This window comes from Apium graveolens, chromosome 3, assembly GCF_009905375.1.
Source record: "Apium graveolens cultivar Ventura chromosome 3, ASM990537v1, whole genome shotgun sequence".
NCBI classification, from domain to species: domain Eukaryota; kingdom Viridiplantae; phylum Streptophyta; class Magnoliopsida; order Apiales; family Apiaceae; genus Apium; species Apium graveolens.
In genome coordinates, this window is record NC_133649.1 from 261,860,824 (window position 1) to 261,875,098 (window position 14,275).

A 14,275-nucleotide genomic window follows, 5' to 3' on the forward strand; every position below is an offset into this window, starting at 1 on the left:
TAGCTAAATGTTTAAAATACATTAAACTGTAAAGTATTGTAAACATAATTGTGAGTGTTAAAGTGATCCTGAACCGGAGACATATGTCACATTTGCATATGTGGAGTAAAGAATGGGTTCAATCAAAATTAAAAGTGGCACCGCCACTTCGGATGCTCTAAGTACCTCTTGATATTTATTTGAAGCAATGAGTTTTTCTCAGGAATTTTGTGGAAAGCAACCTGAACCGTATTTTTCTTATGTTCCACGCAAGGAGCGGACACAATCCTGAACTTTTTTTCTCTCCCAATCTGCTATATCTTCAAAAGCATTTTTTGAAAGAATTTCAAATGGCTCCTCCCAAGGATTATCTTTAACTAAATCATATGTAGCTCCCTGCACTGCTCTTTTATTAGGCCCGCAAGGTCTCTTTGAGGTAAGCAAATTGTACGCTGTGTTCAACTGTTGAAGTGAAATTAAAATCACAGAAGGCAACTCTTGGTTTTGCATATTTTAGGACAGGACATCAAGTTATATATTGAACAATCACCAACGGGGGTCTAATACTAAAGTAAAAAGTTTGAGAACTTACATCCATGTCACAAAACCAGAACATGTAGGCAATAGCAACTGCAGGAGCCCTACCTAAGCCAGCAGTACAATGTACGTATACTCTACCTTTCCCCTCTGAAATAGCCCATTCCAGTGACGAGACAGCTTTAGGTAATCCAACCCTCAGGGAATTACCATCGAAATCTTTTGCCTATCAATGCTCAGAAAAAATATGATAAATAGGAAGATAAAATAAATCTTTTATTCAAAGGATGTGAATAAAATCAGAAATATTTAGTATAAATTCAATCAAGTGGTCAAAATGAGGTGGATAGTATCTATACTTGGTTAAAAGGCCAAAGGTATTTAGCAAAAAAAAACAGAGGTAAAAGGAACAGATAGGCAGCCCAATTTGTGGCAACTTATCAAGATATCCAGTAACGTAACTACTAATGCTACTTTCTTTGTAGAAACGATATTTTTAATATATACGACAAGTTTCAATGATTTTTGCAGTATTTAACCTATATTCTTTGTAGATAGACTTGAATTTCCCTCGTATATACCGTGTTTGTCTATAATCGACATATATATTTTCAAATTAGATGCATTACTGGTCCTTGTGAAAGGATTTCTCCCTATGCCCTGAAGAACGAGACAGAACAAAGATGTATGGAATTTTAAGATTTTATCAAATTTTAGGAATAAGTTTAAGTTTGATTAACAGGTTACATAGTTTAAGTGTACTTAAACAGCAAACAATATTATCAAATACTAAGAATAAGTGTAATCAACAGATTACATAATTTAACTTATATACTAAAACAGTAAATATTTGTTAGGCATTCCTTTGACATCTCATTATGTTAGCATTGAATCATTGTGATGGTTTGTTTTTCTTTTAACTAATATTATCAATTAGTTATCTAGTATGTTGATACTCTTTTGGTCTTTTTAATGAGCTATAATCTTTATAATTGAGACAGCTGAATTATCAACCATTGTGGCTTGAAGTTTTTTTTACGTATCTGTAATTTATTTAAATTTTAAATTTATATGATTGAGACCATCTTTGGATCAGATATAGTGTAGTAGAAGATACAAAAGAACTAAAATTGTAGCGACTAAATTATGCTTAGATAATTTCTTCAATATATAGTATTCCTCTTGGGTGTGAATGAAAATCATAAGATGTTAAACAGGGTGAATGCATGAGATAGTTTTGATACTACGGTTGAATAATATCGCTGTTATAAGTGATTCAACTATCTATTTAGCGGGTGTATCACGTTACTGTTATCAACTTATCTTAGACTAAATTAATATGCAACAATATCAAACAACAGGTTGTCATAGGGGCCTTCTTAGTCGAAGCACAAGTAAGAAAGTATATTTATGAAGAAATATAGGGAAAACTGAAAAGGAGGGTATAAATCCAGAAACTTTAAAAAAGAATACCCAAGTAGCATTTTAAAAAATAGGTAATAATTACTAATAGTACAATTATGTAAATTTAACGAAGAAATAGGATAGGAGGAGCTGCTTACAGGCCTTCTCATGTGACGTATCCCATTTCTTTGACATCTATTTACTACAGCCGGTAGATATATTCCCCAGTACTCAATATCTTTGTCCTGCTGCAGGTTAAGAATGTAAGCTACATTCTCTTCCTCTTTCAGGTGATCTATGTCCTCAGCTTTCTGAGGCTGGGAGCCCACAATCAGATTTTCACTTATTAATGTATAGTTCATGCCTGAATCAAGACTTAGACTAGTTAGACCGGTGAAGGGATAAGACTTTAAAACTTATGGACAATTCTTTACTTTAGATAATATATTTAGGTTTACAGGATCTGCAAAAAGTAAATAAAAGGATCTCTGCCTTTGCAAGTGCCGGATGATGAATAGGGTCCAAAAAGAATTTATAAGCTTCTTTCCACATAACCACTGTACTATAATGTTTACTAGCGAATAAATCTTCTGAGACGGGTAGTCGGGGAAGGGCTGGCTAATATTCGTATCATATGCTTCTTAAAAATACTTTTTTCACTTAAAAACAACTTTAACTGTGAAGAAGGGCCTCGTATATAACTTAAACACTCTGGCTCACTCTGCGCGGAACATCCCCAATTTTAGGGCTTTGATCAAAGGCATTGCTCGAAACATAGACAATGCTATGCGACCTACTTCCCCAAAACCTTAGTAGTTAGTGCATTACTTAGGACTCAGGGAGAATGGTCTAATATGTGCAGTGCATCTGAGAAGGCATAATTCATGTCATACATGTATTATGTATACAAGCGTTAGCCACATGGGAGATTGTTTGGTAACATTTCAACAATCATCATTTCAGTAAGCTAATTAGTTGAGGGTTTTGATGATTGGAATAAGAAATGAAAGATGAAGAATCTTGTAACTGAACAGAGCAAGAGACTGATGACCAATTAATAACATACATGTTCTTGAAATGTGAATGTCGTTTAACTAATGCAACAAGTATCAAAATTTAGCACATAAAAGACAGATGAAATGAAAGTAAAGAGAGAGAGAGAGACATATATATATATATAGAGAGAGAGAGAGACCAAGATCATGGTGATATTCATAAGGGTTCCTCATCAATCTCTTCATAGCAGTATTGTACTCGTCCACTCTGTTACTGCTAGAAGTAGTTTTATTAGTAGTTTCTCCGCCTCTGCCTGCGGCGCTTTGACATACAACTTTGTGCATTTTTGAACTAGTACTAATTCTACTACCATAAACCATGTTGCAACTCTTAGGATATGGTAATAACAATGCTGTTGGAGAAACAGCATATGTGTGAAGCAATGTTGAAGCTTCCGTCTTCATGTATATAAATGTGTATGTATAAATAGAGCTGCGAGAGGGGGAATGCGTTGACACTCAGATCTTAAAGGGGTGTGCTCACATCAGGAGTTCATCCCCCAATGTACCCCACGTGTGGTAGGCGTTGTTTATCTATCGCCCCTTCTCTAATAACCCTACGAACCCGTTTGGAAATTACTTAAAAAATGCATAAGTAATTTATACATGATAAATAGTTCAAATCTTATACACGTGCACTATTTACACGTATTTCCAGTATTATGTAAAGTATAGTTTCATAATATTTTTTGTAATTTTTTTTGTGAATAAAAGTTTAAACATAAAACTTTTATTCAGAAAAAAAAATATTTTAAAAAAAATTATGAAACTATATTTTAAAGGAGTATTGAAAAGCGTGCCAAAAAGTAATGTATAGAATTGTATAGGACAGAGAGAGTATAAATTGTATAAGTGTTTGGATAATTTACTTATATGTCAGAATTTTTTTACTTAAATGAACTAAATAAATAATTTTTAAATACAACTATCTTAAATTCATAAATTTTAAATTTAAATAACATTTACAAATATATATTTTAAAATTAAAATTAATAAAAAAGCAAAAAAATCAAAATAAATTGAAAAAAGTACGTCGGTACTAATATTTAACTTATCAGCTTATATTGAATCGATAAACACTCGTCGATAAATACTTACGGGCTTATAAGTTAATAAGACACTTATTTGGTAATACCTAAACAGGCCCTAAAGTGGGAGTACTATTTACATTTACAAGTATTCTAAAGAACGTCTAATTTAAGGGTGAGCAAAATCGAACGGAAATCGAAAAATTGAACCGAATGGTAAAATTTTGTTTCGGTTTGGTTTGATTTTTTCCTAAAATTCCGGGTAATTCGATTTTCGGTTTTAACCAAAATAAAACCGGTTCGATTCAATTTATCAGAAACTTGGTTCGGTTAAAATCGAATAAACCAAATTGTATATTTATATATATATGTTTTTTAAAATTTATTTATTCTATATAATACAATATGTATGGTGGTTTTTCTTGTTTAACTTTTCTAATAACAAGTACGTATAGTCGTGTTTTTTAATTTCTGATATAGGGTGAGCATAAATTAGCCAAACTGACCGAAACCGCCCAATCCAAATCGACCAAACCGAATTTTACAGTTTAGTAACAGTTTGGTTCGGTTACGGATTGCACTTTAAAAACCGATTTTTTTGGTTTGGTTTCTGTTTTTAACTCCAAACCAACCGATATAACCGAGCCGAACCGAATATTTAAATTAAAACATTAATATACATATATTAGTAAAGTGCAATTAATAATAAAATTATAATGTACAACATATGTGTAAACTAAAATACATAAAAGAACTAATTATAATATATTTTATTCTAAAATATAAATATTTGTGTATGTATTATGTTTTCACTATTTTTTTATTTTTATTCAATAAAAGTATAAGAATTGGTCGCATCTTTTTCGTCTTCTTATCTTTTTTTATCTTTCAAAGTCATTATTTTTATATATTCTTTTTGAATATGATTATAATAGAAAATATAATTATATAACATGATATAAAATTTTGTTTCTTTTTTACAAATTCAAGTTTAATTTAATTTCTAACTTTATTGTATAGGATGGTTTAAACCGAAACCAAACCGTTTTAAACGGATTGGTTTGGTTTGGTTTTTTCACATAATAGTTTGATTTCAGATTGAATTTTAGGGAAACCGTTAATTTCGGTTCGGTTCAGTTTGGACACTCCAAATCGCCCAAACCGAACGATTTTCACCCCTAATATGATCTACTCTGCTTGCTTTTTCTTTATTAAGAAGTAAAAGTAATTTCCTTCTTTCCGAGTGCTTATAACTTCTACAGACTGCAACTTTGCCACTTAAATATAATGTCTGGTATGATTAATATTGCCTTTGCTTTGCTGTATATCCACATCGTCATTGTTTGTTGTGTACTTGTGTTGGCTTGGTTTCGTTGAATTGGACAACTTATATTGTAGTGATATATGTAGTTCATTGTACACCAAAGCATATATATATATGTATGTATATTAAAATTTGATTTTTTCCAAACCGAACCGAATTAATCGAATTATTTCGGTTTTGTTTATAACATAATTTCGGTTCGATTTGGTCTCAATAAAATGTGAATTCGATTTTTCAGTTTTTCTTATTCGGTTCGGTATCTGATCGAACCTACCGAATGGTCAACCCTTGATTTTATAAACTGGTCTTTATATTGGTTGATCATGAGCACACTCTAAATATTAAAATTTATATACATTTTATGAGTTGACTTATATTTATTGATGGGTATCTTTTGCATACAGGTATACATTTTTATTAATGATGCAAAAACCAATCAAAAAATGACTAATACCTTATAATGTGCCCATGTGCACATGGTAGAAAAATCTCTTTTATAAATGTCAAATAAAGTGAGACAAGTCTATTGGGGCTATTAAGGGTGATAGCCTTTAATATCATAATTTGAAGGGAAAAGACCCAAAATCTCACAAGTACGGTAAAATGGTCCTTTATATCACTCAAAAATGCAAAACAATTGTGTTTCCTATAAAAAATGCAAGTTTTTATTGCGTTTAATAGTGAGGCCTGACTTGATTGATTTTTGAAAAAAAATCACAAGTTTCTCTTATGTTAAACAGAAAACACAATTTTCTTCTACATTTCTTTGTTCTAACGCAATAATTAAATGCATTTTGTACAATTTTAACAGGCCCAATACCTAGGCCCATTAACATATACAATGGTTTTTAAATTTTAAATAAACAAATTTTTATCTTGCGTTTGTGAGTGATACAAAAGACCCTTCTTCCTAACTGTGATGTTTTGGACCATTTGCTCTTACATTATGAGGTTAAGGGCTATTTTTTACTATTAATTGACTCAAATATTATAAATTAGGTTAAAATTTAGTTTTACTTTTTTTGTAGTTCAATTTTTTTTGGAATTAGGTTAGTGACCCAGTTAATCACGTATCATCACCAATTAAGTTTCATTCCCGTTTTTAGCGTACACTGTATTAATTTTTCAGGATTATTTATATCTTAAGAATAAACATTCACTCGTTTGGACATATAAACCCTCAATGTTTGAAAACGTACCTCCGCGCCTTCAATGTATATTAAACATAATCTCGACTCTAATTTCTACAGAATCAACCAAAGTACGTGTATCAGCCATTTGAAGCAGGGGTAATATCAACTACTCAACTTTATTTCCTGTTTTTCACTAAAAACTACCCAGAAGTTCCATTCTTTTTGTTCCCTCCTTTTTGTAACGTATAACTTTTTATATTCATCTCCATCTATATTTATCTCTTCCTTTCTCATGTAATCTCCTCGGTAGCTACTTAACTTGCCGAAAACAATGTGCGTTTAATGTCATGGTGGAATAAGCACTGCATTAACAACATCATTGATATATTGCAGTTCTGGAAGAAGATTTTGGGGTTGCCCTAGGTAAGTAGTATGTACCTTAGTCCTAGTTTTATTCTTTATTCTAACTCAAATTGACACATAATTATTATTAGATTTACAGCATAAGAAGAGTAAAAGATGTAATCTGCATGTTTCGTTTGATCCACCTACTTGTCCTCGTCTCAAAGCTCTGATTCCTGATTTGCTCAGAAAAGCTCAAAAACTTGAAGCTAACCTTGCTAGACAAAAGAAGATAGAAAAGCTACTACATAAAGTGTTCATTGTGATTAGAACTGTAAATGAGTTGATATACTCACTAACAGTTCGGTGTTAGGTTCGAGAAAAGTTTGATCGAGTTCGGTTCGATTTATAAACGATTCAAACATGAACACAATTTTAAGGTTCGGTTTTTAATGAGCTGAACTTGAGCACAATATAGTTCTGCTCAAAAGTTCGCGAACAAATTCGATTATAATGTTCATGAACAAGTTCGTGAGTAATTTTCGTGAACATGCTCGTTGATATAACTCATAAATAAGTATATAAAATATTTTTTAATAAGACAAACGATAAGTCGATAACGTCAATTAATTGTATCTGAATATAATATCCAGAGCAATGAGTTTCTTTCGTTAAGGAGTTATTGTTAAATATAAATGCTCTAAGGTGCGTCATGACTTGTGGGAGCATAAAGCGTTAGGAATTGCACTTGCGTCAGGATATAGACAAACATCAGAATGTGCATGGTCTGTTAGGAGATCGAGATCAAATCAGTATTTACTGATTGATGCAGTCCCAGTAGTTGACGAGAGATTCATATGTCAGTTCCTGATTGTAGGAACACAACTGTTGATTAGGATATGTATAAAAACATGATAATTATCTTTATAACATATCTTGTAATTGAGAGAGCAACTGTGTAACATATAAACACATCATAGGTTATCATTTTGATTAACACTTATCTCGAGAATTGAGAGAGTCTGTAATAGTTTTATCAATATAAATAAAGTTGTTATCAAATTATATCTTGATCTCGATTAGTTTACATAATTGTATCCAATGCCCTTTAATAATTAAAACCATTACTGGGTAACAATTGGTAGCAAAGCGGTTGGATTTAATAGTAATCGGAAAGATCAAAAATTCCAGGAAGTAAGTATGAAAGTGTGAAAATTCCTATTCTAAAAAAGGCTGACTACTCAACATGGAAGGTGAAAATACTGATGTTCTTAGAATCTGTTGACTGTGATTATCTGGATATAGTCAATGATGGTCCAAATTTTCCAGAAAAGCTTGTTCCAATGACTCCCACATTTCCTGAGCATTATATAAGGAAGGAGAGATCAGAATGGTCTGCTGAAAAGAAGGCTTCTATTCTTAAGGATGCAAAAGTAAGGAATATCCTTCATAACAGTTTGGACACTATTATGTCAAACATGGTGATTGCTTACAAGACCGCAAAAGAAATATGGGATACATTGTAGAAGCAATGTCAAGGAACACTAAAAATTAAGAAAAATAAAAAGGGTTGTTCTTATTTAAGAGTATGAACAATTTGAAGCAAGATCTGATGAGAATCTCATCGATACCTATAAAAGATTTTTGTCATTGCTAAATGATTTGTCATTAGTTGATAAAGAATATGAGAAAGAAGACTCGAAGACCAAGTTTCTTAGAGCTCTTCTCGAGGAATGGGATACATAGACTTCAATCATCAGGAATCAGTATAATCTTGACACATACACACCATTAATTCTCAAGCCTCCTAGCAATTAAACTAAGGTAAGAAAATTCTTTCATCTCTTTTTTATCAAGGTTTGATGGGTGGAATAAATTCAAGAAACTCACTAGTGAATAGTATGAATAGTAACCTCTCTTTGGTTTCTTGATTTCAATGGTGGTTTTAGGTTCTAAAAATCACACCAAGCACTTCCAAGCCTCCACCATCCTCAAGAACAAATCTCAAGCTTTCAAGAAAGGTAAAGATCTTTGGACCAACTTTATTTAAGATTCATTTTTAAGATCCATTTAGTATATGGTAGTAAACCTAGAGTAATGAGTGTTATTGGTGAAATCTTGATGATTAAGTTAAGTAAATTTGATATTGGTTGTTGTTACCTGAAGAGCATGATGTTCTTGAGAGGAGTTTGTGTGTTGATGATGATATGATAATTGTTGGTGGTTGTGTTAAGAGTTAGGGCGTAAACGAAACCCCGATCGTAAATGTAATTTCGTTAAAATCAACAAATCGTAACTTTAAGATTCTGCAGAAAGTCCCGAAGCTGTAATCTATAGTTTCTTGAAAAAAACCCTTGTTTAGGATAAAAGATTTTATAAGGATCGTTTAGGCGCTTGAATCGCTTGATTCCGATTTACGGATCAAAAGTTATGACCGTTTTAGTAAAAGTGATTTATGCGACAAAAACTGCTACAAATCACGAACTTTGAAAATATAAAGGATCGACTTAAATGTGTTCATAAATCATGAAATTTTTACAGAGATTAACAAATTGAGTTTCCTAACTTCCATAAAAATTCAATTGAAAATAATGATTTCCAAATTTTATAAAAAATGTCGGAGCCGAGAACGCGCGAGTAGAAACCGTAAGAATCCATAAGCTGGAGCCGACGACGATAATGAGAATGAACCTACGATACTTAGAAAAATGAAGTCACCATAATGTGAATATGACTTAAAGGAATAATAAGGGTATTATAAGTTGAGAGGGTGCATAATAAGTAGCACATGAGTGCGAGTCGCCGTAAATTAGAACGAGACCTAACGAAATAAATTGTGTTATGGTTATAGATTTCCGAGCAGAACCTAGAGCATCCTCCACCTCGAGATACCCAGGCAAGTTTATGAACCCAACTCCATTTTACTATTGTGTTGTGAAAGGATTATTTTACTATCATTGCATAAATACCATATTTGCCATGATACGTAGTTGTTGAAGTTTCGCATAATGTAGCGATGCTGTATGATAAGTATATATCGTGAAATGTTTATTTCGCTTTAAGCGTGACATATTATATAAGACCGAGAGTCGGTCGGGATTTAAGATAAAACTCGGGAATCATTCCGGTGATATTATAGGACGGTTATAAGTCCATAGTAGTATGTTTTAAAAGGGACTCAACGTCCACTTACGAAATATTAAAACCCCTCGAACATTAAAACGATTTCCCAACGATCATATTCCCTCAACTATATTTTTATTGATTTGAATATTAAATACTATATACTTATTCTTTTATCATGGGCGTAGTATACCCCATCAATTATTTATTTTAAACCTGATTAATCATTAAAGGTTATTAATTGCGTAAACATAAACTAGTTGAGGAATATTATTTTAAATACTCTTTTGAAGAGTAAACTCATTCGAGGTTTAATTATTTATCGATTATCATTTAATTATTTATTATTTAATTAAAGAGTTTATTTTGATTTAAACTCATAGATCCTGATTTAAAACATACTTTCTGATTTCAGAAAATCATCCGAGTAATTTCAGATCGTCGGAAAATATTATCCCGACTTATTTAATATTTTGAATATAGTTTCAAGGAGAAACGTTTCTCCCTTATTTAATTATCTGTTGACAACGGTCAACTCACATCCTTAATACTTCCTCCGAAAACTTTCGGAAGTACATATATATATATATATATATATATATACAGTAAAGTTATGCCTATCAACAAGCAAAACGCTTGGAGGAACTTCGATGTGGTTCGAGTTCTCAAGATATGATAGGATTCCTAATGGACAAGGGAGGGGTAGGATCCAAGTACTTCGTGTATTGGATAGACTACTAGTACCGTAGAAGACGGTACAATATGTACCTATGGACCTGCGAAGTGTGTGTATACCCGAAATGAGGACACATAGCCCGTATGCGGCAAGGGTGATAACCAAGATGTGAAGGTGTCGTCCCTCTACTAGTAGAAAAGGTTACTATTATCGTATTACGACTGATCATCGTATACGGTGGCTCCAACGAGTGTCCTAATTCTTCCAACTGGAATTGAGATGCAATACCGTAACCCAAGCCTAGGTGCTGGGATGACTATTAAGGTATTCGCAGGATATTAAAATCCCTTAAATAATTGTTTTCATAAGAAGGTGTGTATCACCAAGGAAAACTATTTTTGAATAAAACATAAATATCATATATGATGTTATCATACAGTCATTTTCATATTGTACATTATTATGCTGGGCATTATAGCTCACACTTGTTTTCTTAAATTGACACAACACAACAGTGAATCAAGATGCCTGCCATGAGAACTACAACCATAAAACGGGTAGGAAATGGCCAGCTGTTCTGTAGATTGTTTGGTGCTGTACCATAGGTAGTCAGAATAAGCTGGATTAGTTTTCAGTTGTTTATAGTTTGGCTTATTTATAAGTATGACTTATGTAAGGTAATAAACGTATATTTGGCCGGCGGACTAGCCTTACCTAAAGGTCACTCCCCGGTAAGATTAATTACTTTTGGGTTGTAATAATTATCACTTGATGGTTGACAATTACTCTAGTTATGATGGGTCATTTCCAAGACAATAACATGTAAGTGTGTGTGTGTGTGATAAGTGTGGGGTCGTGAAGCATGAGTATTTACATATTGTAGTGTGAGTTGTGCGAGTTTAGATACGTGGCTTCCGAGACTCCTGACCCCGGGTTTTGGGGTGCCACAAAATCCATCCATGAAGCTCAGCATCTCATGTCCAGCAGTGGCATCTATCAATGTATCTATCCTTGGCAACGGGAAACAGTCCTTAGGGCATTCGTCATTCAGATCAGTGAAGTCCACACACATCCTCTATTTTCCATTGGCCTTCTTCACCATTACAGGGTTTGCTAACCATTCTGGAATTGTATCTCCTCGATGAAACCAGCCTCTAAGAGCTTCTCTATTTCCTGTTTTATAGCTTCTTGCCTCTCTGGAGCAAAACATCTTTTCTTTTGCTTTACTGTCTTCTGATTTGGATCCACATTCAGCTTGTGAGTAATCAGTTCCGGGTCTATGTCTGGCATATCAGCTGCTGACCATGCAAATACATCACTATTTTCTTGCAAAAATTTCACCAACTACCCTCTGAGGGGCTCCTCTAGTGTGGCTCCAACGAAAGTCACCTTCTCAGGATCCTCGGGAGCTAAAGGAATCGAAACCAAGTCTTCTGCTGGCTTCCCTCTTTTCTCATCATTCTCTCGAATATCCAGATCTTCAATAGGCAGAACCTTCCCCCCGACTACATCTGCCCTCAGAGAGGCTACATAAAAACTTCTAGCCATTTTTTGTTCTCCTATCTCTTCTCCAATCCCATTCCGGGTGGGAAACTTCATAACTGAATGGTAGGAAGAAGGGACTGCCTTGAAGGCATGTATCCCTGTTCTCCCCATGATAGCATTGTAAGTTAAACTAGCCTTTACCACCATAAAGTCCAACATCTGTGTTGCTTGCCTTGGTACCTGTCCTATGGTTGTTAGGCAACTTGATTATCCCTTCCACAGGTCACTCCACTCCCACAAATCCATATATCGGCATGTCGGTTGGGGTCAATTGAGAGTCATTATAACCCACCCGTAAAAAGGTGTCATGGAGCAAGATATCCACTAAAGCATCATTATCCACAAGGACCCTCTTAACCGGGCTATTTCCTATTATAGGTGTTATGACCCGCGGGTCGTCATGAGGAAATTTCACACCCTTTAGGTCAGAATCATCAAAATCCATTGTTACTCCTGTCCTGGCCCTCTTCGGGGCTTCTCCAACAATATGCATAACCTCCCTGGCATATGCTTTCCTGGAGTTCTTGGATAATCCAGCAACAGTTGGTCCTCCAAAAATTGTGCTTATCACAGGGTCGTGGTCCTCCAAAGATTGCATTTATGACTTGTCCCCTAGGCTGGGGATTCCGCCCCTGATTATCTTGGTCCCTCCTACGATCTTCATGAAATCTATAATATTTACTCTTGTTATTCCAATCTCTTCCTTCCCTAGTGTACTTGTTCAATCTTCCTTTCCGAATGAGGAACTCTATTTCATCTTTCAGTTGCCTACATTCATCGGTGTCATGACCAACATCTTTATGAAATCTATAATATTTACTCTTGTCTAGCTTGACAGGATCTGCCTTCAAGGGTTTAGGCCAACTGAATATCTTGGTCTTTCTCAATTTCCATGAAGATCTGGCTTCTAGGAGTATTCAGCTTAGCGTATTCAGCGAACTTTTGCCCAGGTCCTCCCTTCTTAGGGGTTGAATCAGGGTTTTGCTCAGTTCTAGGATACTTGTCCTTAGCGATATATTCCAGATCAGTTTTCTGTTTCTTGCCTCCAGCGGGCTCTTTGCTCACTACGGTCTTCCTCATGCTCCCTTCCACCTTGATGTACTTCCCGGCCCTATCTTGGAGCTGCAACATGCTTTCTGTTAGTGTATACTGAAAATATTTATTTGAAGTATGTACATTTATTTCTGGCCAGTTTATTTGAGAATCATTTGAATGTTTACATGTTGTCTAATATTATATATTGTGAACAATCTAGTATCAAATGGGATACAGAATATTAGATTGTTAAATACGGTTATATAATATAATAAGGTTCACAGCACATGTGGTGTTGGATAATCCACTGGTATGGCTGTAGTATTATTTAGATTAGTTTATATTGACTAATAAATAATACTAGTATACTTTGTGTATATTGAACAGGATCAAATTTAGAATTGTTCCCTTAATACTGATTAAGAAGGAGAACTAAGATTCTATGTTATTATTAATGCTTAGGTTCTTAATCCGGAAATAGTAATTGACACGTGTATATTATTTACATGCTTTGATTTATATATGAAATAATTCTTTTGAATTATATCATTATATTTTGGGTGATGGAATTATATACATGGTGGATATTATTTATTGAAGGAATCCATGTCCTGATAATATTCGGGTTAATGATGTCCCCTTGAAAGCTCAAAAAGATTTAATTATGTGAAACCCTGCAGGTGGAATTTATTCTGGCATAATTAAATAAAGGTTGAGTGGATGATCAAGGATAAAAGATATTAATTAAATAAATTATCATTAATTTATTTAATTAATGGACATATGATATTTTAAACATGGGGAATTTAATAAGCAAATAATATTGGAACCGAATTAATTAAATTACGGTATTAGGAAAGGTAGTGCAAATATTAATTCTTTAGTGGATTGAATTAATATTTAATTATATTGGGCTAGGCTCAAGATGTAATTAGAAGGCCCAACCTAATTATCCATGGTCCCTATTGTAGCCTATATATATTCTTATTCTCTTCTTGCTTGGAATTTTTGGGTGAAAACATATTGTAGCCACCAAGGAGCAAGAAGAGAGGATAACTTGAGAAAACGGAGGTCACACTTCGCTCAAGGGAATT

At 33.7% G+C, this 14,275-nt stretch overlaps 1 protein-coding gene across 1 annotated transcript; it reads right to left on the minus strand.

The window, feature by feature from the left end:
• Positions 1–3,495, minus strand: LOC141713271 (phosphoglucan phosphatase LSF2, chloroplastic). The gene is made up of 4 exons (XM_074516599.1): positions 3,116–3,495; positions 2,079–2,284; positions 572–742; positions 1–441 (listed from the first exon to the last, which is right to left on the minus strand). The coding sequence occupies exons 1-4, from the start codon at positions 3,378–3,380 to the stop codon at positions 238–240; spliced, it is 846 nt and encodes a 281-aa protein (XP_074372700.1). The 5' UTR covers positions 3,381–3,495; the 3' UTR covers positions 1–237.
• Between the last annotated feature and the right edge of the window lie 10,780 nt (positions 3,496–14,275).